This window comes from Elephas maximus, chromosome 19 (assembly GCF_024166365.1).
Source record: "Elephas maximus indicus isolate mEleMax1 chromosome 19, mEleMax1 primary haplotype, whole genome shotgun sequence".
Taxonomy (NCBI): Eukaryota; Metazoa; Chordata; class Mammalia; order Proboscidea; family Elephantidae; genus Elephas; species Elephas maximus.
The window spans coordinates 24,347,224-24,375,217 of NC_064837.1; the positions used below are offsets into that span (position 1 = coordinate 24,347,224).

Sequence of the window (27,994 nt, forward strand, 5' to 3'; positions counted from 1 at the left end):
ATTAGGTTTTGTCATCTGCAGATAAGTTTTTACTTTGCTGATTTCCTGAATACATTTGACCGGAATATGTCAACAAAAAGGTGGATTATACTAGACTTATAAAAGGGACAGTGACTAGACTCAATGAAAATTGCCAGAACTCTTACGCGGATGCTGGTGGGTTCACAGACTGCAGCTGACCCCGTAGCACACGGAACAGAAGTTAACTACGTAAGGCGGAGCAGACAGGACGATACTGCAGGTTTGTGTGAGAATACTGCTGGTGGTTTAAGGTCTTTCTTTCTAGAAATAAGAAATGCTTTAAGGTCCTACTTTTTGGAGATAAGAAACCACATTCCTCTTTTCTCCTAAATTAACTAACTCGTGAATTTAGATACTGTAACTCTTGAATTGAAAGTTCCTATTGACAAAGTTATAAATATCATAACCAGAAAAGTGTCTGAAATTTGAGCTATGATTTTACAAACTCAAATAACATTAGATTTCCTATTCTCTCAAAGAAGAGTTTGTGCCTTAGGAAATAAATGTTATTTTATTTATATAAATACACAATCCGAGACCTTAGAGAATATAGTCGCTGCTGAAGCCCTGAAACGACCAGGATCCTGACTAAGGCTGGAGAACAGGCGGACGATGTTAACCGCCCACAACCAGCACCCCTTGTTTTCAGATTAAGGGGAGAAACAGTGCCTGACACAGAGCCGAACTGAGATTACAATGGAGATGGTAAAAAAAAAAAAAGGGCCATTTAGTTACATGTGTTATAAGCTGGATTAAAAAGTGTATAGCCGAGCCTGTTAATTATGATAGGGTGAAAAAAATTACTCAGATAGCAGAGGAGAACCCAGCAGTCTGTCTCACCAGGTTCACTGGGGCTTTTAAGAAATATACTAACACAGACCCTGAGAGCCTAGAAAAAAAGGCTTTGCTAACTGTGCATTTTATTACCCAGTCTGCAGCAGATATTAGAAGGAAACTGCAAAAGATGGAGGCAGAGCCCCAGGCTCCACTCTCACAACTGGTTGAGGAAGCCTTTAACGTATTTAATAACAGAGATCTGGCAACAGAGGATAAAGTGAAAGAAAAAGGCCAGATTGTTGGCAGTGGCGCTTCAGAGCCCACCTAAAAGTACCTCTGCAAAATCCTGAAGACCAAAACCTCCATGAGAATTTCTTCATCGGCCAGTGAGTATTGAGCCAGACCAATGTAAGTACTACAAAAAGAGAGGCCATTGAATGGTGGAGGGTCCTGAGCGTCTTAAAACAGGGTGTCCAGTTGACTTCCCCTGGAGGCCAGTTTAGGCAGGCCCACAGCACTTGATGTCCCTCTCAGAGGAAGAGGAAGAGGGGCCCTATTGACAAGGCCCAGAAGTCTGCTCAGCTCCTGGCCAGAAGACCATTACTATTTCTGCTGCAAAGCCTTGGGTTACTCTTGATGTGGGAGGTAAGGAAATTACATTTTTACTAGACATGGGAGTTGCCTTCTCTGTTCTGACCCAAAATCCTGGCCCACTCTCTGGTTGTGACTGCACTATCATTGGGGTAGATGGAAAGTTTAAGGTAAGGAATTTTACTTTCCCCCTTTCCTGTGAAATGGCCCAGAGAAGTCTATCCCACTCTTCCTTGCATGCTCCTGCCCCGTTTCCTTGTTAGGGAGGGATTTATTAACTAAGCTGGACACAACAGAATATTTAGAAAAGGGGGAACTCACTATAAAAAAATAGCTACATACAAAAGTCAGAGCTTAGGGCTACCGCTCATGTTAACTAAAGAGAAGACTCCTGAGCTTGAGAACCCATCTCCCAAAAAATTGTTAAAACAGGTAAATCCAGATGTATGGGACATCCCAACTCTGGGTCTGACTAAAAATATGCCTCCTGTATTAATCAAGCTGAGACCCAACACACCCTATCCCTGGAAGAGACAATACCCTCTAAAACCAAAAGCCCAAGAGGGAATAAGACCAGTGTTAAAACATTACTTACTCAAGAGACCACCCAATATACCTAGACTCACTTACCTCAAGGTTTTAGACAATATCCTCACTTATTTAGAAATGCCCTGGCTAGAGAATTGAGAGAATTACAGTTGCCAGGTAGTATATTATAATATATAGATGATATATTAATAGCCAGTTCAACTAAAGAAAGTTCAGAAAAAATTACTATATTAGTGTTACACTTCTTGGGAGAATGGGGATACCGTGTGTCCCCAAAAAGGCCCCAAATCTCTGAACAGCAGGTACACCACCTAGGTTTTATACTGACCCCGGAGAAACAAATGCTGGTAGAAAGAAGATTATCACTGTCCTACCGACACCTACCGCCAAGAAGCAGTTTAGGGGCTTCCTGGGGATGGCTAGATTTTGCCGAATCTAGATGCCTAACTTTGGCCTTATAGCAGGATCTCTGTATAAGGCCCTTAAAAGGGAAAAAAGAGCTCCCTTAGATTAGACCCCAGAATGTCAGAAGGCTTCTGATAAACTAAAGAAAGAATTAAAAAAAAGATTTAAGAAAGCCCTTTAAATTGTTTGTACATGGGAAACAAGGGGTCCTCACTCAGGAAATTGGTTCTATAACCAGGCCAGTAGCTTACTTTTCAAAACAGCTTGACCCTGTGGCTCAAGGCTGGCCAGGGTACATGCGAGTAGTTGCAGCTAGGGCCCTCCTAGTAAAAGAAGAATCCAAGTTGTCCTCATCAAGTACAGGCAATATTGGCTAAAAAGGAAAAAGGGGCCAAAAGGGGATATACCCAAGAAGGCCCAGGTAGGTAAATAGTCAATGATAAAAAAAATTCTCTGTGGTCCCGAGTCTGGACTATAGAACATTGCCATGTGCTTTCATTCTTCCACCCACTATGGAAGGGCTGCATTAGGGAACTTGCTGAGTAAATGCCTTTATGAAAAAAACTTACATAAAGCAGTTAAAGAAAAGTGCTCAATTCTAAAACCTGCCCCAAAACAAAAACCCTCAGTCGTACCTGATACCCTCCCCACCCAACCCTGTAAAGAAAGTCCAACAGAGAGGAACCTACTCAGGAGAAGACTGGCAAGTAGATTTTACTGTCATGCCTCCATGCCAAGGCTATAAGTTTCTGCTAGTTTATGAAGACCGTTTTATAGGACAGATAAAAGCTTTCCCTGTTAGGACTGAGAAGGCTACTGAAGAAGACGGAGATGTCCCTGAAGAGCTCCCAAACTATACCTGTGAACCAGTAGAAGACCTGAAGTTCCTGTTTAAATGAAAAAAGACACCTCCCAGCAATAGATAAGTATCTACATAGGCAAGGAAAAAGAGTGAAGTCTCCAGAGGGAAACCAGAGCCCCTCACCCTCATTACTCTCGGAGTGACGGCCCGATAACGGCCTTGGGAAGAATAACAGTGAGTGTTATTTGTAATGCCTCCACAATCCAGAATGTAGCCTCTATAGTGGAGGGGATAGCTGAAGATGCCGGACAGGGACTCAAAGGCCTTGCTACCTCATTAGACTCTTTGGCCAACATGGTGATGGATCACAGAGTAGCCCCGAAGTACTTATTAGCAGAAGAGGGTAGAGTTTGTGCTTTCGCTAATACCCCTTACTGCATGTACATCTGTTCTTCTGGGGAAGTGAAATTGAGGGCAAAAAGGTTGTTAGAACATGCAGCATGGCTTCGCGATGTTCTGAAGACTTTGGCAGGGGACACCTGGGCCCAGATCAAGGGATACCTGCCCTCGCTCACTTAGGTTTTTACCTTTACTGGGACCTACAGTAGCTATACTTTTATTATTAATTTTTAGACCATGACTTTTTAGTCTCCTTGTAAAGTTTATCTCCTCACGACTTCAACAATTTCAGCTCAAGCTAATGATAATGCAGAGATTCCAACCTATACCCAGGTAAGAGTGTGCCAGCCCTTATATATACATATCATTAGAACAGGTAGCGAGAGACTTTTACTCGGCTAGGCAGGAACAAAGCCCCGGTTCAGCATGAAGAAGTTACAGAACCAGAGACCTCCATCCATATTCCCATAAAGATTTATGGCTTTAAGGTCTCCCAGGGGGGAAGTGAGACGGGAAAGAGATTGGGTGGCTGAATTAAATAGGAGCTACATTTCAAGGCCCTGTGTGCTTGGCCAGCTGTAAATTACTGATAATCCTACTGAATTGTTTTTCAAGGCCTCACCAGGTGCGGAGCATGTTCAGTAAAGATGAGCATGGCCTATGAATGACCTTCCACATGAGTCAGACATGAACAGGGACCACTTGCCAGGGCTCAAACTAAGATACAGTGGCATCATGCATGCACAGCATCCCAGAATAAGTCCTTTTCGACATCCTGGCAGCCTTTGTGACAGACTCCATCTTGGTTCCAGCAACATCTGCGAGGAAGTCCATCTTGAATTCTAACTGTGGACACATGTGATTTCCACAATCCCTCCTCTTCTCCTAGAAATCTCCACCCATCTAATGGATAAAGATAATGCCTTTTTCCCACCTAAAAATTTTAATAAGCCCTAAAAAATCTTTTTTTTCCGTGAGAGACTGAAGGCTAGCATTGGTGGAAACCCCTCTCCCTCTCTCCCTTGTGAGCCTTTTACTTTTTCTCTGTCCCTAATTAACCTTTGTTCATGTGGAACCTCTGAGCCTTTCCTGGTCATTCTTGGTCAGAAGGAGGTAAGAACGTAGGCAGGTCTTAGGCCTGAACTGGGAAGCCTTTCCCTGTAACAGTTATATTTAGGAATATTCTTTTGGTCCCCAAAGGTCAAGTGTCCAGACTTAAATAAACCCAGGGCTGGAAGACAAAGATTCCCCCACTCAGGAAGATCCATCTGTAATTTCTCCTCACATTCATATGCCACAAACTGTCCTGCCTCAGATGCAGAGAGAGAGGGCAAAGCTTCCTCTCTCCACCTTCCGTGTGTTCACATCCTTGTTGCCATCACAGGTGACTACCTTGAAAGACAGACCTCTGAGGGGAACAAGTGCACAGGTGTTGAAGTTGAGCCTCCAAATCTCACTGCTCACAGCTCCTCATCTGGACACGCCCTTCTCCACCCACCTGCCCAACTCCTTCCCTGGGTCCCTCCTGCCATATATCCTAGTCCCCATAACAGAAGGCTCTGTACAGACTGTGTCCACTATGTCCACCTGGTTCGTTTTTGAAATTGGGCAGAGATCTGGGGTATAATAGGTTAAGAAATTTTCCTCCCCTTGGGTCTGCTAAGACACTTAAAAAATTTATTTTATTTTGTCATTGTTGTTGTTGGGAATACACACAGCAGAACAAACACCAATTCAACAATTTCTACATGAGCAATTCAGTGGCACTGATTACGTTCTTCAAGTTGTGCAACCATTGTCACCCTCCTTTCCTGAATTGTTTCTCTCCCACTAACATAAACTCACTGCCTCCTAAATTTCCTATCTAATCTTGCAAGTTGCTGTTGTCAATTTGATCCCATATAGATAGTTCTTAAAAGAGCACATGCTCAAAGCGGATATTCTTTACCAGTTAGGCTAAACCATTGTTTGGTTTCAAGAAGACTTCAGGGTATTTTTTTGGTTTAAGTTTCAAAGATAATCTCGGGGCAATAGTTTCAGGGGTTCATCCAGCCTCAATGGCTCCAGAAAGTCTCGCATCCATTAGAATTGGAAATTATGTTCAACATTTTTCTCCTTTTCATCAGGATTCTTCTACTGAATCTTTGATCGAGATGTTCAGTCAGGGTAGCCGGGCACCATGGTGTGCTGCATGCCTAGCTGGAATGTGTAGTTAATGGATGGGATAATAGCAATTTCTGGGTAAACGTTACGTGAAATCCTACATGCTAAAAGGGAAGAAGCAACTTTTGTCAGATGACTACTTTCCTTTCATTGTATTTCATCTCTAATATTTCCAGCTTTACTTGAGGAACCACCCAAAGCTTCTGACTGCATGAAGGTCAAATGTACCATTGTGCACTTGTGTTTCTTTTCCACAAGAATTAAAAGTATTTTTGGTGGTAGTGAGAGTCAAAGGAGGACTAGAAGATCATGGGAAAGTAGGAGTATGGGCTTGTGGAGAGCTCAGAACTGGGGACAGGAAATGTGGGCCCACCTCTGGGGAGGAAGGGAATAACAGAAATGTTCTGAAAAGCAAGCAGTACTATTTTTATATAAGTAGCAAAGTTTCTTTTTTCTTTTCTGTTTTTCTTAATGACCTTTTTGCTTTCTTCATGTATGATATCCTTGATGTCATCCCACAACTTGTCTGGTCTTTGGTTATTAGCATTCAATGTGTCAAATCTATTCTTGAGATGGTCTCTAAATTCAGGTGGGATATACTCAAGGTTGTAATTTGGCTATCATGAGCTTGTACTGATTTTCTTCAACTTCAACTTGGACTTGTGTAGAAGCAATTGATGGTCTGTACCACAATTGGCCCCTGGCCTTGTTCTGACTGATGATATTGAGCTTCTCCATGGTCTCTTTCCACAGGTGTAGTTGATTTGATTCCTGTGTATTCCATCTGGCAAGGTCCACATGTATAGTCACCATTTACACTGTTGAAAAAGGTATTTCCAATGAATAAGTTGTTGGCCTTGCAAAATTCTACCATGCGATGTCCAGTGTCGTTTCTATCTCTAAGGCCATATTTTCCAATTACTGATCCTTCTTCTTTGTTTCCAACTTTCACATTCCAATCACCAGTAATTATCAATGTAACTTGATTGCATGTTTGACCAGTTTCAGACTGCAGAAGTTAGTAAAAATCTTCATCTTTGGCATTAGTGGTTGGTGCATAAATTCGAGTAATAGTCTTATTAACTGGCCTTTCTTGTAGGCGTATGGATATTATCCTATTACTAACAGCGTTGTATTTCAGGATAGATCTTGAAATGTTCTTTTTGATGATGAATGTGACACTGTTCCTCTTCAATTTGTTGTTCCTGGCATAGTAGACCATATGATTGTCCAATTCAAAATGACCAATACCAGTCCACTTCAGGTTACCAATGCCTACGATATTGATCTTTAAGTCTTCCATTTCATTTTTGACGACTCTCAATTTTCTTTGATTTGTACTTCATACATTCCACATGATGATTATTAATGGGTGTTTGCAGCTGTTTCTTCTCATTTTGAGTAGTCGCAAATCAGCAAATGAAGGTCCCGAAAGCTTTACTTCATCCATATCATTAAGGGTGAGTCTACTTTAAGGAGGCCACTTTTCCCCAGTCATATTTTGAGTGCCTTCCAACCTGAGAAGCTCATCTTTCAGCACTACATCAGACAATGGTTTGCTGCTATTCATAAGGTTTTTCACTGGCCAATTTTTCCAGACGTACATCGCCAGGTCCTTCCCAGTTTGTCTTAGTCTGGAAGCTCTACTGAAATCTGTCCACCATAGGGGACCCTGTTGGTATTTGAAATACTGGTGACATGGCTTCCAGCATCATAGCAACATGACAAACTGACAGCACTTAATTGTGCTCATGCAGAACCTATACATAGACGAAGAAGCAGTTGTTTGAACAGAACAAAGGGATACTGCATGGTTTAAAATCAGGAAAGGTGTATGTCAGGGTTGTATCCTTTCACCATACTTATCTGATCTGTATGTTGAGCAAATAATCAGAGAAGCTGAACTATATGAAGAAGAACTCAGCATCAGGATTAGTGGAAGGCTTAACAATCTGTGATACGGAGGTGATACAACTTTCCTTGCTAAAGCAAAGAGGATTTGAAGCACTTACTGATGAAGATCAAAGACCACAGCCTTCAGTATGGATTGCACCTCAACATAAAGAAAACAAAAATGCTCATAACTGGACCAATGAGCAACATCATGATAAATGGAAAAAAGATTGAAATTCTCAAGGACTTCATTTTACTTGGATCCACAATCAACAGCCATGGAAGCAGCAGTCAAGAAATCAAATGATGCATTTCACTGGTCAAATCTGCTGCAAAGGACCTCTGTTAAGTGTTCAAAAGCAAAATGTCACCTTGAGGACTAAGGTGCACCTGACTGAAGCCACAGTATTTTCAATCGCCTCATATGCATGCAAAAGCTGGACGATAAATAAGGAAGACTGAAGAAGAATCAACATCTTTGAATTATGGTGTCGCTGAAGAATATTGAATATACTATGGACTGCCAGAAGAACGAACAAATCTGTCTTGGAAGAAGTATAGTCAGAATGATCCTTAGAAGGGAGGATTGTGAGACTTCGTCTCATACACTTTGGATATGTTACCAGCAGGGACCAGCCCTTGAAGACGAACGTCATACTTGGTAAAGTAGAGGGTCAGGGAAAAAGAGGGTCAGGGAAAATGAGATGGATTGATGCAATGAATGCAACAATGGGCTCAAACACTGCAATGATTATGGGGATGGTGTAGGACTGGGCAGTGTTTTGTTCTGTTGTACATAGAACTGCTGTGAGTCAGAACCGACTCAAGAGCGCCTAACAATAACAGCAAAGTGGTATTGGTTATTATTTGTTCCAGATCACGGTTAGAGGCCCATATTCGGGCTCTCTGGATGTGAAGTTGATCACATTTTGGAAATCATTAAGTTAGTGCCAATAAACTAAAAAAAAAAAAAACTAATACACAGAAAAAAAAAAAAAACACTTGAAAGCATCTGCTTTTTTGTTTTGGGAATAGAGAACCTTGAGATTCAGAGCAAGTTTAGAGTTGGACAGTCTAAGAATGGAAGTGCCCTCTCATCCTTTATGAGATACAGGTAGCAGCTTCTGGTTATAGGACCAGAAACTCTGAGACTTCAAATACAACTTTTATAAAGCATTATTGCTTGTACTCTTTTATGAAATTGCAAACGCAGAAAGAAAACAAACAAAAATGGATCTATACCTGTCCTAAGTCAGGGCGTACTCGAGACATAATCCATATGGAATCAGTTTACAAGCCACACACAGTACACTATCTGAATAAGTTACCATTTTGGGGTAACGCCCAAGCACAGAGCAGGGTACAGAGCATGCGGCCCACTAAGGTCATTCCTGTCCCCTTTGCTTTCCTTTCTCTTGTTCCTTTACGCATGTGGATCAGTAGCATTATTAACTGACTGACCAAACTGAGAATCTGACTTTCAGCAACGGAGTAGTTCTTCCAGCTAGTTACACTGGGACTCTGAATGAATGAAGGAATAAAAACAAAGTATTTACATTGCTAGTCTAAAATTTATCACGAAGCATTTCAGACTCACTGCAACGTGTGCTGTTTATCAGACATTCACTGTCACAACGCAGCTTGACTGTCTTGCAGACAACTTCAATGGTACTTTTAAACTGGCACAGGCAGCATGCCATATGACTAGGTAAGATCCTGTAAACGGAAATAAGGAGAATTAAACTAATGTAAATGGGGTTACTTAAGTAGATAGAAGCAGGTCAAAGCCACAGGGCTATGTAAGAAGGAGTTCTTCTTTTTTAACCTTGGTGAAAATCTATATAGCAGAACATACATCCATTCAACAATTTCCACATGTACAATTCAATAACATTGGTTACATTCTTCAAGGGCATCCTCATTTTCACTATCTCTACCCATATTGTTTCACCACCATGGACTTAGATTGACCACCCCCTATACATTTTATCTATGCTTTATAGTTACTGTTGTCAATTTGATCACATATAGATAATTCTTTAAAAGAGTGCAATACTTGTGGTGAACATTCTTTACTAATGTAGCTAAACCGTTGTTTAGTTTAAAGATAACTTCATGGAATAATTTTGGGTCATAGTTTGAAGATTTTCTGAGAGTGATAGATTCTGGGGTTCTTCCAGTGTCAAGTGGTCAGGGTTGCATTCTGTAAGAATTTAAAATTCTGTTCCAAATTTTTTCTCCTTTTGATCATGATTCCCCTACAGATTCCTTGATCAAAATATTCAGTATGGTAGCCAGCTACCATCCAGTTCTTCTGGCCCCGTGGTAAAGAGAGCAGTAGTACATGGAAGCAGTTAGACCTGCTGTCCAGTTCCATGAAGGAGTTCTTGGAGAATATGGCTTGGAGACTTGGATGGGGACCAGTTGGTCAACTGCTGCTCTTGAATATGGCAAATAAACAGAAGGGAGGATAGAGGTGCCCAACAGGAGGGTAAGGATGGCAGTGGGTATGGTATGCCTAGAATAAAGGGGATAGGGATTAGAATTGGCTGACACTGATCTCTAGTTTAATTCAGAAGTATCTCAGCCCAACCTAAACTACTAAGGCATTTCCAATAATGAACTCAAGGATGGCAGTTGCTCTAATCTCTTCAAGGCCTTGGTGGCACATGGCTACAGAGAATGATAGCATTCTCCTCATCTACTGATGGTCGTGAAAAGGGAAGACTGAACCCTCCTTCCTAGTATAAACTAAGTGAGAAAGGTGGTTTGCGGATGGGAACTTTGACTATCTGGAGAGGTTGGCATCTCATTGACAAGCGAAGGATCAACTGTGGCAAATGCTGCAGGTGGTTGAGGAAGACGAGGCCAGAGCAGTGACCCGTAGGATCTGATGTTGTAAGAAGAGTCAAGGAGGTGACCCAACAGAAGTGGCTGGAGCAGATGGCTAAATGAAGGGCCCGTTTCCGTACTCATCTCACATAGTCCCCTCAACTAGCTTTAGCCTAACATCAAATTTCTATTTAGCCTGCTCTATTGGAGGCAGATGGCACAAATTAGATTCAGTAAACTGTGTAATAAGGTGTCATAGCAGGGCCCTACAAAGATATTTTTTAACGCCAAAAATAATAAATAAACTTGACCCTTACCTCATAGCATATCTGAAAATTAACTGAAAATGGATCACAGACCTAACTGGAAGAGTTATACAACTATACAACTTCTGGGAAAAAAAACACAGGAGAAAATCTTTGTGACTTTGGCTTATACAAACATTTCTTAGATAAGACACGAAAGAAGCACAAGTCATATACCAAAAAAAAAAAAAAAATTGCTAAATAGACTTCATCAAAATTAAAACCTTCTGCTCTTCAAATACACTTTCGAGAGAATAAAAAGCAGCCACGGGCTGGGAGAAAATATTGACAAAACACACATTTGAGAGAAGGAATATATAATCCAGAAGATATAAAGCATTTTACAACCCAATAATATAGGAAAAATATCTAATACAAAATTCCCAACAGATGTGAGCACTTCATTAAAGAAGATACAAACGGCAAATACGCACATAAATAGACACTCAACATCATCAACTATTAGAGAAATGCAAATTCAAACCACACTGAGATACTTTACACAACTACTAGTGTACAGGTATTAATAGACAGTGTTGATTTTTTTTTATTGATATATTTGTACAGAGCTGCCTTTACTTTTTTTTAAATCTTACTTGTGAAATAACTTTTTATTTGCAAATGTACAGAAAAGGTGAAAACTTTTTCAAAGACCAAAATATAAATATCAGGTAAAATACGGAGCAATAGCAACACTCATACACTGCAGGTAGGAATGAAAAATGGTCAGCCACTTTGGAAAACAGTTTAGCAGCTTCTTATGAAGCTAAATATGCACTTAACATGTGATATAGCTATTTGTCTCCTAGTATTTACCTCAAAGAAATGAAAACACATGTTTATACAAAGACCCGGGAGTGTTTTCCGAAGCTTTATTCACAGTAGCCAAAGGTGGAAACAACCCAGCTGTCCGTCAACTGATGAATGGATAAACAAACTGTGGTACATCCATACAACTGGACTACTACTCAGCAAAACAAAACAATGAGCTACTGAAAGATGCAACACCACAGACAAATCTCAGAAGGATTACGCTAACTGAAAGAAGCCAAACATTAAAGGTTACATACTACATGATTTCATTTATAAGACATTTTCCAAAAGGCAAAACAACAGGGATAAGAACAAGATAGGTGGTTGCCAGCGGCTGATGGTGGCAGGAAGGGATTGATAGCAAAGGGGCACAAGGGCCTTTTTGGGGCAACAGAAATATTCTAATCTTGATTGTGGTGGTGGTTATATAACTGTATACATTTGTACACTTAGAAAGGGTGAATTGGATTACATGTAAGTAGACCTCAATAAACTGACTTTGAAATAATGAAACATACCTAAAAAAAAACTTAAGCAAAAATAAATCTAAGAAAAAAAATGACTTACAGTTTTTCCAACTTCAGTGTCATTATGAGGATGTTCTCAACTGTTGTAAGTGACACTTGTGTTGTTCCCATGTCTCTGAAGGAGAAAGACCAAACGTTCATGATATGAACCCAAAGACAAAAATTCTGTATGTAAAGAGATACTGAAGGACAGGTAATTACTTCAATTTTGGCTTCTTTGTAAAACAAGCTAGCTCGAGCTTATTTGCCATAGAAGATAGTTCCAGAAAGCTCTTATGGAAGAAATTTAAGTTTATTTGCGTCATCAAATGAATGATATCAGCACAGAACAGTAGAACCTGGAGTCTTTTACTGTTATCCCACTTCACATTCCCCGATTGTGTTAACCTCTCCTGATTCCTTGTTCTTTTTATAATGTACACCTTAATCTCTTTGCTTTTTTGAATAAATGACAGTTCTACATTTATCCGCATATACCATATCCTTATGTGTTCTTCAACACTGCTCTCTTCCACTGTTGCTGTCTTGCCCAGCATACATCCTTTCTTAATCCTTTTCTTCGCCAATAACTTTTTTCAATAACCAAATGAAAATTATGTCTTTTAGGCCTAAATGCAAAATACTTAATCTTTGATGAAAGTAAAAATGAAGAATTGAAATCATCTCATAACCCATGAGATTGTTGCAATACTTACAAATATTTTAATGCTGGCAATTTAAAAAGATAGGAATCTTCAATGGTTGTCAGAGGATTACGATTGAGAACTCTGGAAAAATGCAATGGAATTAAAATTATCTGTATTTTCAATGCCTTCCATGGAAGTTTATACATTTTTTTTTGGTATGAAACTTGTAGGTAAAAAAAATAAAAATCATTTTCTGCCTTAACCTATAAATCACCCTTAGATCCATAAACCACTCTTCCTTTGGGAATTAGAAGGTAAGTGGAGAAAGGAAAGAGAGCGAGAAAAGAAAGGTGGATAACAAAGAAAAAATACACCAAAGAACTTCAGATAGAAACCTGTAACCTCATTTGGCTAGAGAACCCTGGAAGTGACTATGCTGGGAGGAAGGCTTTGCTGCATAGGAAATACTATTTCTACTGCCCTCCATAAATCAAGGTGGTTTCATTTCAGTTTTTAGAACTTCAAAAAATTCCGTGGCTTAATTCACCCAATTAAAAAAAAAAAGGACCAATCCTTTGGCCTTGGTACCAAAGGAGAAGAGGGTAAATCTAAGAAGAGGAACTTGGGGAAGCCACAGTTCTGTCACACACTCCAGGTGCATTCTTGTATCACAGCCCTTGTTCCACTGATGGCATCACCTTTACTTGTCAGTCCCCTGGACTGCCAGCTTCTTGAGGGCAGGGACCACAACCTGCCATCGGCGTCATCCCTGTACCTGGCATAGTGCCTGATAATTACTAGATGGTTAGTAAATACTGTTGAATAAATAAATAAATAACATTTTGCTTACAGATCAATAAAATGAATAGATTCATTTTTATTCCCAAATGCTAGAATTGAATTTTTTCTCAATTCTTAAAAAAAGAAAAGAAAAGAAACGGCCTTTAGGTTAACTCTGTTCAAGAATCATTAGGGTACTTTTGCAGAACATTATAAAATAATAATTATTACACGTATTACCAACTGAACTTCCAGGTACTATGATCAGCATTTCGCATTGGAAACTCACAATAACCTTATATGGTCAACATTATCATTACTCCATTTTACAGATGAGGAAACTGAGGCACAGAGAGATTATGTAACTTGTCCTAGGTCACCAAGCTAGTAAGAAGCAGATCTAGGATTTGAACTCAGTCCTGTCTGACTGCAAAACCTGTGTTTAACCTGTATGAAGAAAATGGGGTTGAAAATAGTGGTTACTTTTAACCTTAATTTTGAGAGCATTAAACATAGATATATACCTTTTGGAATTTCATCTCCTCATCTGGGAGAGCCTCATGAGAACTACACTTTCTCTTTCTATTTCTCTTCCCTAATTATCTCTCATGACTAACTATTCAATTAGTCTATATTGATGGATGTCAGGGTAGAACTGGGCTCCAAAGGGTCTTCCATAGCTGATTTTTCAGACAGAGATCATCAGGCCTTTCTTCCCAAGTGCCTCTGGGTGGACTTGAACCACCAGCCTTTTGGTTTGTAGCGAAGTGCATTAACCTTTGGCACCATCCAGGGAATAAGGGTCTAGTATCCACAGTATGGAGCCCTGGTGGCACAATGGTTAGGAGCTCAGCTGCTAACCAAAAGGTCAGCTGTTTGAATCCACCAGCTGCTCCTTGGAAACCCTATGGGGTAGTTCTCCTCTGTCCTATAGGGTCGCTATGAGTTGGAATTGACTTGAAGGCAACTGGTTTGGTTTGTTTGTTTTTATATCCACAATATATAAAGAACTCTTACAACTCAACAATAAAAAGACAAATAACACAATTGAATTATCGGAAAAGATGTGAATAGACATTTCTCCAAAGAGATATATAAATGGCCAATAAGCAGATGAAAAGATGCTCAATATCATTTAGCCATCAAGGAAATGCCAATCAAAACCACAATGAGATATCACTTCCCATTTCCTAGGATGGCTTTAAAGACAGATAACATCAACAACAACAAAAAATGAAATAAATTATTGAAGAAAAAAGACAACAGCAAACATCGGCAAAGATGTAGAGAACCCTCACACGTTGGTAGTAAAAACGTAAAATGGTGCAATCACAGTGGAAAAGTTGGCAGGTCCTCAACATGTAGACACAGAGTCACAGTGTGACTCAGCAATTCCACTCCTTGGCATGTGTCCCAGGGAATTAAAAGCTGTAGTTCACACAGAAGCTTATACACTGTGATTTCAGTTCCAAGTTTGAAGGGTGTCTAAGGGCCAAATTCTCAGGGGATCCACCAGTCTCTATCAGGCCAGTTAAGTCTGGTCTTATTTATGAGTCTGAATTTTGTTCTACTTTTCCCTCCCACTCTGTGCATAACCTACTACTGTGGTCCTGCTCAGCCTCTGATCTTTCCTAACAGATCATCCATGACTTCACAGCCATCAGCTTAGTGTTTCCTCTTAATTAAACAGCCCTTCTCCAACTGACATTAGGATCCTCAAATTTGTCCCTAATGAAATCAAAATATGGGGACACTCTCTGTTATCCTATTTCCTGCTCCTGTCTTTACAGCATTCTTTTCTTCACCAAGCTTGTAGTTGGTTGAGAGAAATGACTTACCAGCTGAAGTTTGGGGGACTCTGCAAGTCTTTTGGACAAACTAAATGAGGCTAACGGTTTTACAGAATTACAGTGGACAATGCACTAGAGATCATTTCCATTTCTGGTTCAATCCCTTCACTTTAGAGATGAACTAAGGTGCAGTGGGCTTGCAGAATAGGTTTAGGGTCCCACAGCTAGCTAGTTAATGAGTTCAGATATGAGAACTCCTGACTCCTAGTCTATGGCCTATTTGACATTCATGGGCTTATCTTCATGGGAGAAAGATGTGGTAATACTTTTTATTAACTCAGAGTCTGTCCCAAAGTAAAAGTTTAAGAAATATTGTTCTAAATTATTTTTTAAACTATATCTTATTTTTTGTATCTTTTTAGAAGAAGAAAATACAAATACATTTTTTAGGAGACACATTTTCAATAAAATTTACTTTTAATATTATCAAACATTATATATCAGCCTGAAAGGATTTTTTCTTTTAATTTTTAATATTCATTTATTTTTATTGTACTTTATATGAAGGGTTACAGAACAAAGTAGCTTCTCATTAAACAATTAGTACACATATTGTTTTATGATATTGGTTACCAACCCCATGACAGATCAACACTCTCCCCTTCTCAACCCTGGATTCCCTATTTTGAGTTTTCCTGTCCCCTCCTGCCTTCTTGTCCTTGCCCCTGGGCTGGTGTGCCCATTTAGTCTCATTTTGCTTTATGGGCCTGTCTAATCTTTGGCTGAAGGGTGAACCTCAGGACTGACTTCATTACTGAGCCAAAAGGGTGTCCGGGGGCCATACTCTTGGGATTTCTTCAGTCTCTACCAGACAAGTAAGTCTGTGTGTGTGTGTGAGTTAGGATTTTGTTCCACATTTTTCCCCAGCCCTGTTGGAAACCCTCTATTGTGATCCCCATTAGAGCAGTTGGTGGTGTTAGCCAGGAACCATATAGCTGTGCTGGACTCAGTCTGGTGGAGGCTGTAGTACTTGTGGTCCATTAGTCATTTGGACCAATCGTTCCCTTGTGCCTTTGGCAGAAAACACAAATACTTTGCATAAGCCTTTTGCTACGGAACAATGGGACAGATGAAAAGTGGCTCACAACATAAGGGAACATTTCTTACCTCTTATATTTTTTTCTCCCAATTCTTCTATACAGGTCCAGACAGATGGGCTATGTATCCTTTCTATTAACTGAAGACACAGAAAAGAACTGAAGACTGAAGCCTGTCATCACTGTCCTGAGCGTACTGAAATCCTAACAGCATTAGCTGAAAAAATGTCCATAGCAGGAAGTGAAAATAAATTAAAAATAGGACAAACTCCCCAACTATCTATTCTAGAATATCAAGGCAAGCGGGGGGAAAACTGATTCCTTGGAGGAACATAATCAAAGAAATAAGCAGTGACCTAGACCTTCTTCTGATATGTCTGAAAGTACTTGGGGATGGAGTGACCCCTTTCCTTTACTCATCACATAGATCCATGAGCCATGAGAACATGACTGCCCATGTGAAGCTCCTCAATACAAGACCTCTGATGACATCACAGAAACTTTCTCAGGGGCAAAGCCTAAAGAACCTGAAATGGTTAGCCTATCTTTGAATTGAAGTTCGGAGAATAGCCTGGAAGAAGGCTCTCTGACTGGGTGTACAAAGAAGCAGAGAGGAACAGTAGAGGAAGCAAGGGCCCTGGAATCAGGCAGAGCTGGGTTTGAGTTCTGACTCTGCCACCTTCTGGTGAAGTGCCTTGAGTAATTCACTTCTCTGAGCCTTATGTAGCACCATTTCTCACACAAGGTAGTTTGAAGATTAAATGAAAGCACATGTGTAAAGCACCTAGCATGGGCTGGGCACAGAGTAGGTGCTCAGAGGTAACGATGTCATATCTGCACTGGCCAGTGAGCAGAAATCCTAGGACAACCCCGGAATGGCGAGGGGCTCCGTGGGGTTTTCATAGGAAAATGAAGCTCTCTGCTCTAATGGTCCTGTCCAAGTAAGAAAGCAACTTCAAGACACAATGCACAAAAAGTCAAACTGCCCTCATACACTCACATTACAAGGAATGGAGAGCTGCATAGAGAATTGCTGTGAATCTCCTCAGTGGCTCAGCCACTTATTAACAGTGTGTACCCAGGCAAGCTACCCAACATCTCTGAGTTTCAATTTCCTCATCTGCAAAATGGGGATAATAATATCTACACCATAAAATTTACCCAGAAAGTGAAAAGGAGATACATCATGAGCTAACATGCATTGAGCATTTCCTATGTGCCAAGCACCGTGGTAAGAGCATTATGCATGCTGTCTTACTTGGTATAATAAGTAAAACTTAGTGTAGTGCGTGGAACATAATAAGAAATACCTAACAAGTATAGATTATAAAGAAATGTCAGGGGACAGGGGAAGAATTACTGAGCTTCAGAGAGAAAAGAAGATAGCTTGGGTGGGAAGAAGAAGATGAAGTTGGGAGAAGACAAGTGTAATAGTTGCTGGGTGTGACAGTCTCAACACTTTTGAACCATTACAAATTAAACAGCTACCCTAAATTACTCCAAAGAACAGACCTAAGTTGTTTCTTTTCATCTTTAATGTTCATGCCTTTCTAAGAAGAAGCTACTAGGTTTCCAGTACACACCAAAAAGTGATGACAACACCCTGAAGTGTGTTATCTTTTGTGTGTCTATCCCTATCTAAAGGGAACCGACGCTAGTTGACTGGGGGAGCAGTAGGGCATCTCTGTGATGAAGCTCAACTGGCCTTCAAAGCGTGGGCTCACCTACCTCATTGATATTGTCAGTAGTGGGGCAAATAATGCAATAGGAATTAGGCTTGGATTTTCATTTTATTCGATCTCGGTGCTTACGTTCTTGGCACAACCTTGGTGTGTCACAGACAAGTCAGCATGTGAACGTGTTCTATCTGAATAAGGTATAGCCTCTATGTTGTAGATTCCATCTGTTTTTAAAATCATGGAGCTTGTATGCTTAGAACCAATAACCTTGACTAAAAGAGCTTTTTTTTTTTTTTTTTTAATTAGCCACCAGTCTGGACCTGTGTAGGTGAATAAAGGAGAAGCACTTTAAAGTCAGAAATAAAAGGTAGACTTAACATTTAGGATTATCCACCCCTGCTTGTTTTCCACACTATATTTCATCCCTGATTTCATCTGAAAGGGATATGATTACTGCTACTATTCAAAGAGCGCTGTTTAACTAATGAGGTCTTGGCACATCTTTGAGGTGGATTTCAGATTCAGAGAAGACTGACTCTTTACACTTCTAACGTGTTCAGCTGGGGTTTGTAACGACACAGAGGCTTCGCTCAGGAGACCTGCTGCTGCTGCTGTTGCTACTGCTGCTGTCGGGTTGATTCCAACTCACAGTGACCCTACAGGACAGAGCAGAACTGCCCCATAGGGTTTCCAAGGCTGTCATCTTTACAGACGCAGACCGCCATGTCTTTCTCCCTCAGATCGCTGGTGGGTTTGAACTGCTGTCCTTTCCGTTAGGAGCCACGCATTTAACCACTGAGGCACCAGGGCTCCTTTTCAGGAGATTTACTGGGTTATAATTAGCTGGAACCTAGGTTTTGTTCAGCCTGAAGCTTATCTAATTTGGGAAATTCTCTTTAATAAAAAAGTGCAAAAGTATAAGTACAAAAATTGCTAGGGCCCCTCCTAGGACCTTGGAAGGGTTCTATGGAAGTAAGGGGCCCTGAGGCTTAAGCTTTGTTCAATTCATGATAAAGCCGCATCTGCTGGGACCGTTTTAAAAGAACTTTTTTACTGTTCTGACTTGTAAAGGCTCCAGTGCTGTGCCACACAGGTCATAAAATTACTTAGCTCTGTAGAGGTGCCATCTTTTCTTGGCAATTTGCCTTTGGAAAGAGATGCAATAAAGCTTATATTTCACCTGTGGCAAATTACCGATTAGAAAAATTCAACCAAAAATAAAGAAGGACCCCAGCTTCCAACCCAAATTGTGACAATTGTGCCAATATTTTCAATGTACCTGTGAACTAACTTTAGGAGTATACCTGTTGCTGTCAAGTTAATTCCAATTCATAGTGACCCTATAGGACAGAGCAGAAATGCCCCTTGGGGTTTCCAAGGCTGTAGTCTTCACGGAAGCAGGATGCTACATCTTTCTTCTTGGAGTGGCTGGTGGGTTCGAACGGCCGACCTTTTATTTAGCAGCTGAGCATTTAACCACTGTGCCACCAGGGCTCCTTTTTAGGGGTATACCTCTATTCAGATCACATGTTTATTCATTCATTTCCAATACTAGCAAGCTCTAATTCTTTCATTGCTATTTAGCAAATGCCCTTCTCTGTTGTTTAAGATGAACACAGAAATTTGAGATAAGAAAGTTGGTCTCTCCTCCATTAACTTTTTCTATGAATTTTTTCTAATCCCCTACCCTTCCTCTGGAGCCCTGTGCTGGCACAGTGGTTAACCACTTGGCTGCTAACCGAAAGATTGGTAGTGCGAGCCCACCAGCCACTCCACTGGAGGAAGATGAGGCAGTCTGCTTCTGTAAAGATTACAGCCTTGGAAACCCTATGGGGCAGTTCTACTCTGTCCTACATGCTGTGAGTTGGAATTGACTTGACGGCAATGAATTTGGTTTTAGGGGGTTCACTTTCCCAGCTTTGTCATCCCCCTACCTTGTTACCCTGCACAGGGACCCTAGCGTGGCTCTTCTACGTTTTCTCATCAACCTCCACTTCCTTCTTCCATTCTGACAGTCTCTTGGGGACAAAGTTCTGTCCTATTCTTCTTTGTACAGCCAGCACTTAGTACAGTGCCTGACACACAGCAGTCAGGGAATGTTTTTCATTGATTTCATTAATTAAAGTGTGATACCCACATTTCCCCTATGTTGCCTACATAATCACAGTGAAAGCTGAATTCTTACCAGGGACATTATGACCTTGTTATTGAAGCTACCAAAGTTTCTTGGTGTGGGAGCTAACCACCCAGCTCTCTGGTCTCTTATCACAGACTCTTCATAAGAGTCTCTGGTGCCGACAAAAGAAGAAGGGACCCTCAAGTTTCCTTTCCCCAAGTTCAGCATCAGCAAATTAACGGTGGGGCAGGTGGCTACAGGTTGGCATCCGCAGGATGTTAATTTGGTTCCAGGCACACCTGACATGAACTGTGTGACATGGATTGCTGAACCATCAGGCAGTCTTTTCCAAAGTCAGGTTTAGAGGACAAGCTCCATCTTTTGTCCAAATTTCCCTTAAGGTCAGTGAACATACCCACTATCATTGGCTGGTGTCAAAGAGAAATCACAGAATTTTCTAGCTGAAAGAGAATAAAACCCACACTTCTTGTTTGAAGAGTAGTCAGGAAACAAGGCATTTGGAATTAGGCTAGAGCAATGTATTTTCCTGATTAACACTTTTAACACTATTCCTTAACAAACACCATTTTTCTTCATGCCTCAAAGGTTCCCCCTACGCATAGATAATTCCTAGCTTTTTGAAAAGGATATATACTGTTTGAAAAATAATGTTCTGGGTGCCTAGGGAGAGAAGTGCACTCTGGCGTGTTTCCCGGGATTCCTTTTGCTTTACAGTCTAAGACAAGCTGATGGCTGAGAAAGCACCCCGACCCCTCGCTCTCTGGAGGACTCTGTGCTCTGCCTTGTGCTGTGTGGCTACACATTGCACACATTTAAGCAGGGAGGAACCTTACACGTGAGCTGGAATCCAAGTTAAATTCCAAAGCGGAATTCCTAGGACCATCCACACACCCGAGCAGCAGCACTGGGATCCCACGACAGGGCTAGTTTGCGTGCTACTTGCTCGGTGCATTTAGTGCCTGCGCCAAAGGTCAGTACTAGGGCAAGCAGAACGTGCCACATATGAGTTAGACAAGTCTCTTGGCCTCTTTGTGCCTTAGTTTCCTCATTTGAAAAAATCGATCTTAAGACATACATGTTTCAGAATTTCTACTTGCTCATACACCCAGCTAACTGATACAGTTTGATGTTTTCACACATAATCTCTTCCCATGTGTCCATCTTCTATCCCACTTACAACGTCTGTAAAAACTGCATTCCATGCCAGGCCTGAAACGTTCCAAAGCCAAGTTCTGTGATTAAATTGCAACCAAGGTTTCTACAAACAGACACAAACAAGAGAGAATAAATAAATAAATAAAGCTATTCTTTCAGAACACCATTCCTTTGGCAATGATTCTAATTTACATATGACGAACACTAACTTCAATACTCCCTCCAGACACTAAGGGAATCTCATTACGGAAGATCTTTGCTTATGATTTATAATCTCATATCATATATCTTAGGTTCAAAACAGTAAATAATAAATACCTAGATTAAGTGATCTTTACTTCTCTAGAACAGGGTTTCTCAACCTTAGCACTATTGACATTTTGGGCTAGGTAAACTTTTCTTGCAATGATTATGAAGATAGCATGGGGCCAGGCAACACTTTGTTCTGTTGTACATGGGGTCACCATGAATCACAGCCATCTCAACTAGAATTCACAAATAACAACAACAAACTTTTTGTTGTGAGGGCCGTTCTGTGCGTTGTAGAATGGTTAGCAGCATTCCTGGCATCTTCCCGCTACGATGCCAGTAGCACACTCACAGTTGTCATAACCAGAAATGCCTCTAGACATTGCCAAATGTTCCCTCGGTGCAAAACTGCCCCAGTTGGGAACCACTGCTCTAGAATGATTCCCTCTTATCTGTGTAATAATCCTCACACTAATCTTTGCCACAGTGGAAAAGGATTTGCTATATAACTTTAGTAGCTTTCCACTAATACAAGTTTCAGATTTCAAAATGAACAGCAAAAAGATTTACAATTAGAATTTATAAAGATTCTAAATAGAATTAAGTCTTATTTGTAACTTACATAGACCGTAAAAAAGGTAGTGGTTCAAATGTACGTCTTTCAATAGACTGTATTTTATTGCAGGATAAATCTCTAGGAAAAGTAAAAGAAAAATATTGCCTCAATTAGCTATTCGATATTAAATTAGTAGGAATAAATGGCAGAGTTCAGAATAATATTGGATAAGCTTTTATCTAAAGTCTAACCCTTAGTAATTGTTATCTAAACCTTCCAAGGCCTTAACCCCGCCCTCACCTCTCCTAAGAGTCTCACCCTCATAAATAAAACATATAACCACAGATCTCGATTTTTGGAGGTACTCTTTCCTGAGAATAGGACAATTGATTAGATGACCTACCGCCATCACATTAAAATCTGGATTCAGTGAGCTTAAAGTTTTGTTCCTTGTTATTATTTTAATTTACAATATTAAAAACAATATTCTCACCAGAAGAAATAACATAATTTGACATGATTTGAAAGGGAGTTACTCCTCTAATAAATACAGAACTTTGAACTAATTTAGAATAATACTTTTTATCACATTAATAGAAATCTATGTTTGGTTTTCTATTGCCTTCATGTTCCATGGGAGCCTTGGTGGCGCAGTGGTTAAAAGCTACAGCAAGCTATGGTTGCTATCCAAAAGATCAACAGTTTGAATCCACCAGCCACTCCTTGGAAACCCTAAGGGGCAGTTCTACTCTGTAGTGTAGGGTTGCTATGAGTTGGGATCAACTCGATGCAAAGGATTTTTTTTTTTTTTAATGTTCCATGAATGCAATTCCTGCAGTTGTACAGTGGTGACTCAGGAAAAAAAACAACATAGAAGTGGATTTTCATTTGAAAACTCCCTTTCTTGACTGTAGTTAATCTTCTTATTTCCATTTAGCCTACATTAGTCCCTCACTTTTTATTGGGTGGGTATAACTATCTTCTGACTGGTGTTTCAGCTGTAGTCTCTTCCTTTATAATCCATCCTGCACACAGATTAACTCTGCAGCAGTGGTTCTGAAAGACCAGCATTGTCTGGGAACTTACTGATGAAGCAAATTCTTGGCCCTACTCTAGACCACTGAGTCAGTAATAATGGGGGTAAAGCCCAGAATCTGTGCTTTAACAGGCCCTGATTCTGAAGCAGACTAAAGTTTGAGAACCACTTGTCCTAGAGCTTTGCTGTGATAATACAGTTCTCCATGAAGACTCCTTAGTTTGGCATCCAAAGCCTAGAAGATCTGGCTCCAATCTTGTACTCTCTCTACTTTTACCCAAAGGTACTCATGACGTTCTTCAAACCTACATTCCACTTCATGTGCTTTGCCTTTTTCCTACCCTCCTTTTGCAATCTTAGAATAGTCTTCCCGACATGTCTGGTGATACTCAACGGCTCATCAAGGCCCTGTTCAAATGGCGTTTCTCTAGAAACAACTCACCCGATCCAACTGGAAGTCTTCGCTCCCTCATCTGTGCTCCACAAACAATTTATACCTCTCAGTTTCCATATCTATTTCTTTATTTTAAATATAGTTATCTTTGTATCCCATTTCCTCCTTGAAAGCATGGACTAGGTCTTGCTTATCTGCATTGCCTACGATGTTTAAAACTGATAGATGGACATAAAGAAAACTCAGTTATTTATTAAAGGAATGAATAGCTAAGAAGTGAGAAAGGAAAATGACTATTTACAAAGAAGCTAACTTTTATTACTTCGTGGCTTTTCTGTGCCTTTGCAGCACTTTGCCCTCCACTTAGAGTCTATTGTGGTATGGTTCTAGTTTAGGCCTTTGCTTCCCCTGCCACATCAAGAGTTTCTAGAAGGTTAGGAACGCTGTCTTACACATCTTTGTACCACCAACCCTAGGCACAGTGCTTGACATATGTTTTTAACTTTTGTACTGATTCACATTTTTTTAATGGATGAGAATACATACACTAACAGGAAGTAACTAGCTTACAAAGCATTTCAAAGTAGAAGTAAGGAAGGGCCTGCTCCATTGAGCAGTTATCTCATTTGTTTTTCTCCAAATTGTGTTTATAAGGTTTGGGAGCCCAGGTGCCAGAGCTGCCCAAGAAGATCAATGCAAAACTGGTTGTCCCACTAAGGCCTAAAGGTTTGATAATTTAAACGACTACTTTTAGTATCATGTCAGGCTTTTTATCCCCAATTCTCTTAAGCCTTCTAAACTTGTAAGAAGAATCCATTTGCTAAAGAGCATCATCGAAATAGCTTAATAAGGGTTCATGATGCACACAACTCTAGGCTTCATGGACAAAGGGTAAAAATCAAGCTTTTATAGCAAAGTACATAGTATCTAGTTATCTCTAAACAGATATAAATACCATGCAAGTATTCCCTCCTTGGCAAAAGGGCTGGAGAGATTTTTATTTTGTATTTAGTAAATGGTTAGGGGCATTTCTGATATCTTTACTTAGGGTAAACATTTGTAGTTATACTATTTAACCATCATTTGAAACCTTTCATTTGTAATATGATAAAACAATTCCTGCATTGCAATCCTTAATACCAGTCCTTGGTAGCTAAATATTTTCTTTATAGTATTGTTTACATAATTCAACTGTTTAGTTACATATTTAATATTTAAATGGTAACTTAATTCAATTATCAAAATATTTTTGGTTAATGGCCTTCAAATTAATGTAGGTATTCTATATTTTCTTGTCCTTTAGGCAACAAACAGAGGTTAATCTTAATTCCTCTTCTTCTATTAAACCAACTTTTTCGAATGTTTTCTGTAAGGCCAGATAGTAAATATTTGAGGCTTTGCTGGCCACAGACAACCTCTGTGTCATAGTTTTTTTTTTTTCTTCAAAATCCTTTAAAAATGCAAAAATCATTCTTAGCTTATGGGATCTCTAAAAACAGACCACAGGCTATAGACTAAATATAAACAGTATATATAAACAGTATATGGACACTTACAAAACAAAGTACATGTGGGTGTCTATAATTTTTTTTTTTATTGCCACTTTTCCTCTGTAACTAAAGACTTCTTTTCTGTCTTTTGTCTCTATAATTAAAATTGGAAACGGACAGGAGATATTTAATGCTAGAGATGGGCTGGGACCCTACAGACTTACAGAATTGCAGAATTATATTGCTGGAAGAAAAATGTAGAGATTATATTATCCAAGCTCCTTATTCATTTTACACATAAGTAAAAACTCAGAAATAAAAATGATTAACTGACTAACTTACAAATACTGGAGGGATAGCAGGCCTTCAAATGAATCCTTACGTAATTCGGTCAAAGAATTTTCACTGAGAATTCTGGAAGATGAAAAGGTTATTTGTGGATCTAATGCAAATTAACTACAACTATTTGCTACCTAGGACTATTCTATGTGGGAGGAACCAGGTAATGGTCCACCTGAATACTCTAATTTCTATTTAATTTAGGGATGGTGACCTCTTTTGTTTTCATTCAAACCTTTCTTCTGTCCTCCTTTGTGGCCATCTCCCTGATTCTCCCTCCTCTATCCTCACCCCACACACCCCCATCCACTCTTCCCACCAAGTCATGTATTTAATGCTTCCACTCTAGATCACAAAGTCCCCGTTAGAATTCAGCTCTGGGTGGCACAAGATTGGCAGAACTGCCATTTCCCTGGCTCTCTTCCCAAACCTCATTGTGAAAGCCCCACATGGATCTATGTCAGGGCTGCAAGTGAAGCCATTTCACTCTTTCCCCATTCATTTTTTTGAGAACTGAAATGTCCATAAAATACATAAAACATAAATGTTTAGTTTAATGATTATAAAGCAAACACCATGCAACACCATTCACGTCAGGAAAGAACACTGCCAGCATCCCAGAAGCCCCCAGTGTGCCCCTTTCCAATCACAACCCTCTCTCTGACCCCTACAGGTAACCACTATCCTGACTTTGATGATAATAATTCCCTTGCTTTTTTAAATACAGTTTTACCTATTATACGTCAACCACAAACCACATGGTTTCATTTTACTTCTTCTTGAACTTTAAATGGAATCATAGACACATATTTCTATTTTGTTTCTTTCACTCAGTGCTATGTTTGTAAAATTCATTATGTTGTTGCATGTAGCTGAGGTTGGTTCATTTTAATGCCTTACTGCTGGAAGTCCAATAAGAGAGCCACTAGCCACATGTGACTGCTGAGCTCTTAAAAGTTTCTTAGATCAGCAGAGAGAACCGGAGAGAAGGACAGGTTGATACAGAGAATCACTTTCTACCCGATGCTGGGTCCTAGTTTCTGCTGGACCCAGCATTGGGTAGAAATACTTCAAGAGTAATTGACAAAATGCTGGAGACTAGTGTGGACTAGCTTGAAAGATAAACGACTCCTGGAGGCCCAGCCTTAGGGGGAGAAGGAGGCACGTTTTGGGGAGTTTTAATTCCAGGAGCCCTACCAGGTTCTCACAGTGAATCTCAGGAAAATCCCCTCATAATTCCTGAAAGAGGAGGGGAAAAGCTGCCATGATGAAATAGTGCTGTGTTCTCTTAACCATAGCCTGCCCTCAAGGGCTATTACTTTACCACAGCCTAACAACTTGGGTTCTATCAGAGCCTAACCAAAGTGGAGAGTCCCTGGGTGGTGTAAAAGCTTAATGCTAACTAACATGTTGAAGGTTCTGGTCCACCCAGAGGCATCATAAGAGAAAGGCATGGTGATCTACTTCAAAAATGTAGGATCAGCCACTGAAAAACAACTTGCGGAGCATAGCTCTACTCCGACACACAAGGGATCACCATGAGTCAGAAGTGACTTCATGACAACTGGTACTGGTTAATCAAAATAGATGAAGGGAAATACTCAACTCCAACTCCCTCTAGCCTTTTCCATGTGGGAGAAAGGAACTACCACTCCAGTTGTCTTCTAGCCTTTGAAATGGGGTAGGAAAATATCCAACTGTAGCCCCCTCTAGCCTTCCTGGTTCATCTAAGGGGTGAAGGAAAAAAGCTGAAAAGCACTTATGAAGGTCACAACCCAGGGGCACCGGCTCACTAAAAGACTGAGACCTAATCATAGAATTAGAGAACACTTCCTTTTCCCTCACACCTTACCACCACATGAACATCAACAGGGTTTTACAGGAAATTGAAGCTAAAAGAATCTCCATTCCTTTTACCTGATATATCATATCTAGCTTTCAGCAAAAATTACAAGGCATGCTAAAAAGCAAAAAACACAGTCTTAAGAAGTCGTTCAAGCATCAGGGCCACATTCAGATATAGGTGATATTTGGGCTTATCAACTTGGAAATTTAAAATAACTATGATTAATATATATGCTAACAGCTCTAGTGTAAAAAGTGGATGACATGCAAGGTGAGTAATGGAAGCAGACAGAAGAAAAAAATGTTGGAAATTAAAAAAAAAAGAACTTGTAGAGACATGAAGAATGCCTTTGATGAGCTCATCAGTAGACTTGACACAGCCAAGGAAAGAATCAGTGACATTGGAGATATGCCAAGAGAAGCTTCCCAAACTGAAAATCATAGAGAAAAAAAAGACTGAAAAAAAAAAAAGAAAAAGAAAAACAACAGAATATTCAAGAATTGTAGGCCAATTACAAAAGGTGTAACATATGCATAATGGGAATACTAGAAGGAGAGGAAAGAGAAATAAGTGGAAGAAATATTTGAAGTAAGAATAGCTGAAATTTTTCCAAAATTACTGACAGACACCAAACTACAGATCCAGGCAGCTCTGAGAACACCAATGAGGATAAATATTAAAAAATTTACACCTAGGTATATCATATTCAAACTGCAAAGAAAGATAAAACCTTGAATGAAGCC

At 40.0% G+C, this 27,994-nt stretch overlaps 1 protein-coding gene and 1 long non-coding RNA gene across 5 annotated transcripts in view; one reads left to right on the forward strand and one right to left on the reverse strand.

The window, feature by feature from the left end:
• The window catches only part of LOC126063117 (uncharacterized), a 203,606-nt gene that overhangs the window by 94,238 nt on the left and 81,374 nt on the right, over positions 1-27,994 (forward strand). The window contains exons 7-8 of one of the 4 annotated variants that reach the window (XR_007514212.1): positions 6-241; positions 953-18,324. This is a non-coding gene — a long non-coding RNA (uncharacterized LOC126063117). Of the gene's footprint in view, positions 1-5; positions 18,325-27,994 lie in introns of those variants that run through there. The other 3 variants (XR_007514213.1, XR_007514214.1, XR_007514210.1) reach the window with 3 other exon arrangements.
• The window catches only part of LOC126063114 (leucine-rich repeat-containing protein 37A2-like), a 309,607-nt gene that overhangs the window by 25,704 nt on the left and 255,909 nt on the right, over positions 1-27,994 (reverse strand). Inside the window, exons 14-19 of the mRNA XM_049861289.1 lie at positions 25,409-25,480; positions 22,213-22,284; positions 21,364-21,444; positions 12,773-12,844; positions 12,118-12,192; positions 9,198-9,316 (exon numbers count right to left, since the gene is read on the reverse strand). Of these exons, the coding sequence (XP_049717246.1) occupies positions 9,198-9,316; positions 12,118-12,192; positions 12,773-12,844; positions 21,364-21,444; positions 22,213-22,284; positions 25,409-25,480 (491 nt within the window). The remainder of the gene's footprint in view (positions 1-9,197; positions 9,317-12,117; positions 12,193-12,772; positions 12,845-21,363; positions 21,445-22,212; positions 22,285-25,408; positions 25,481-27,994) is intronic.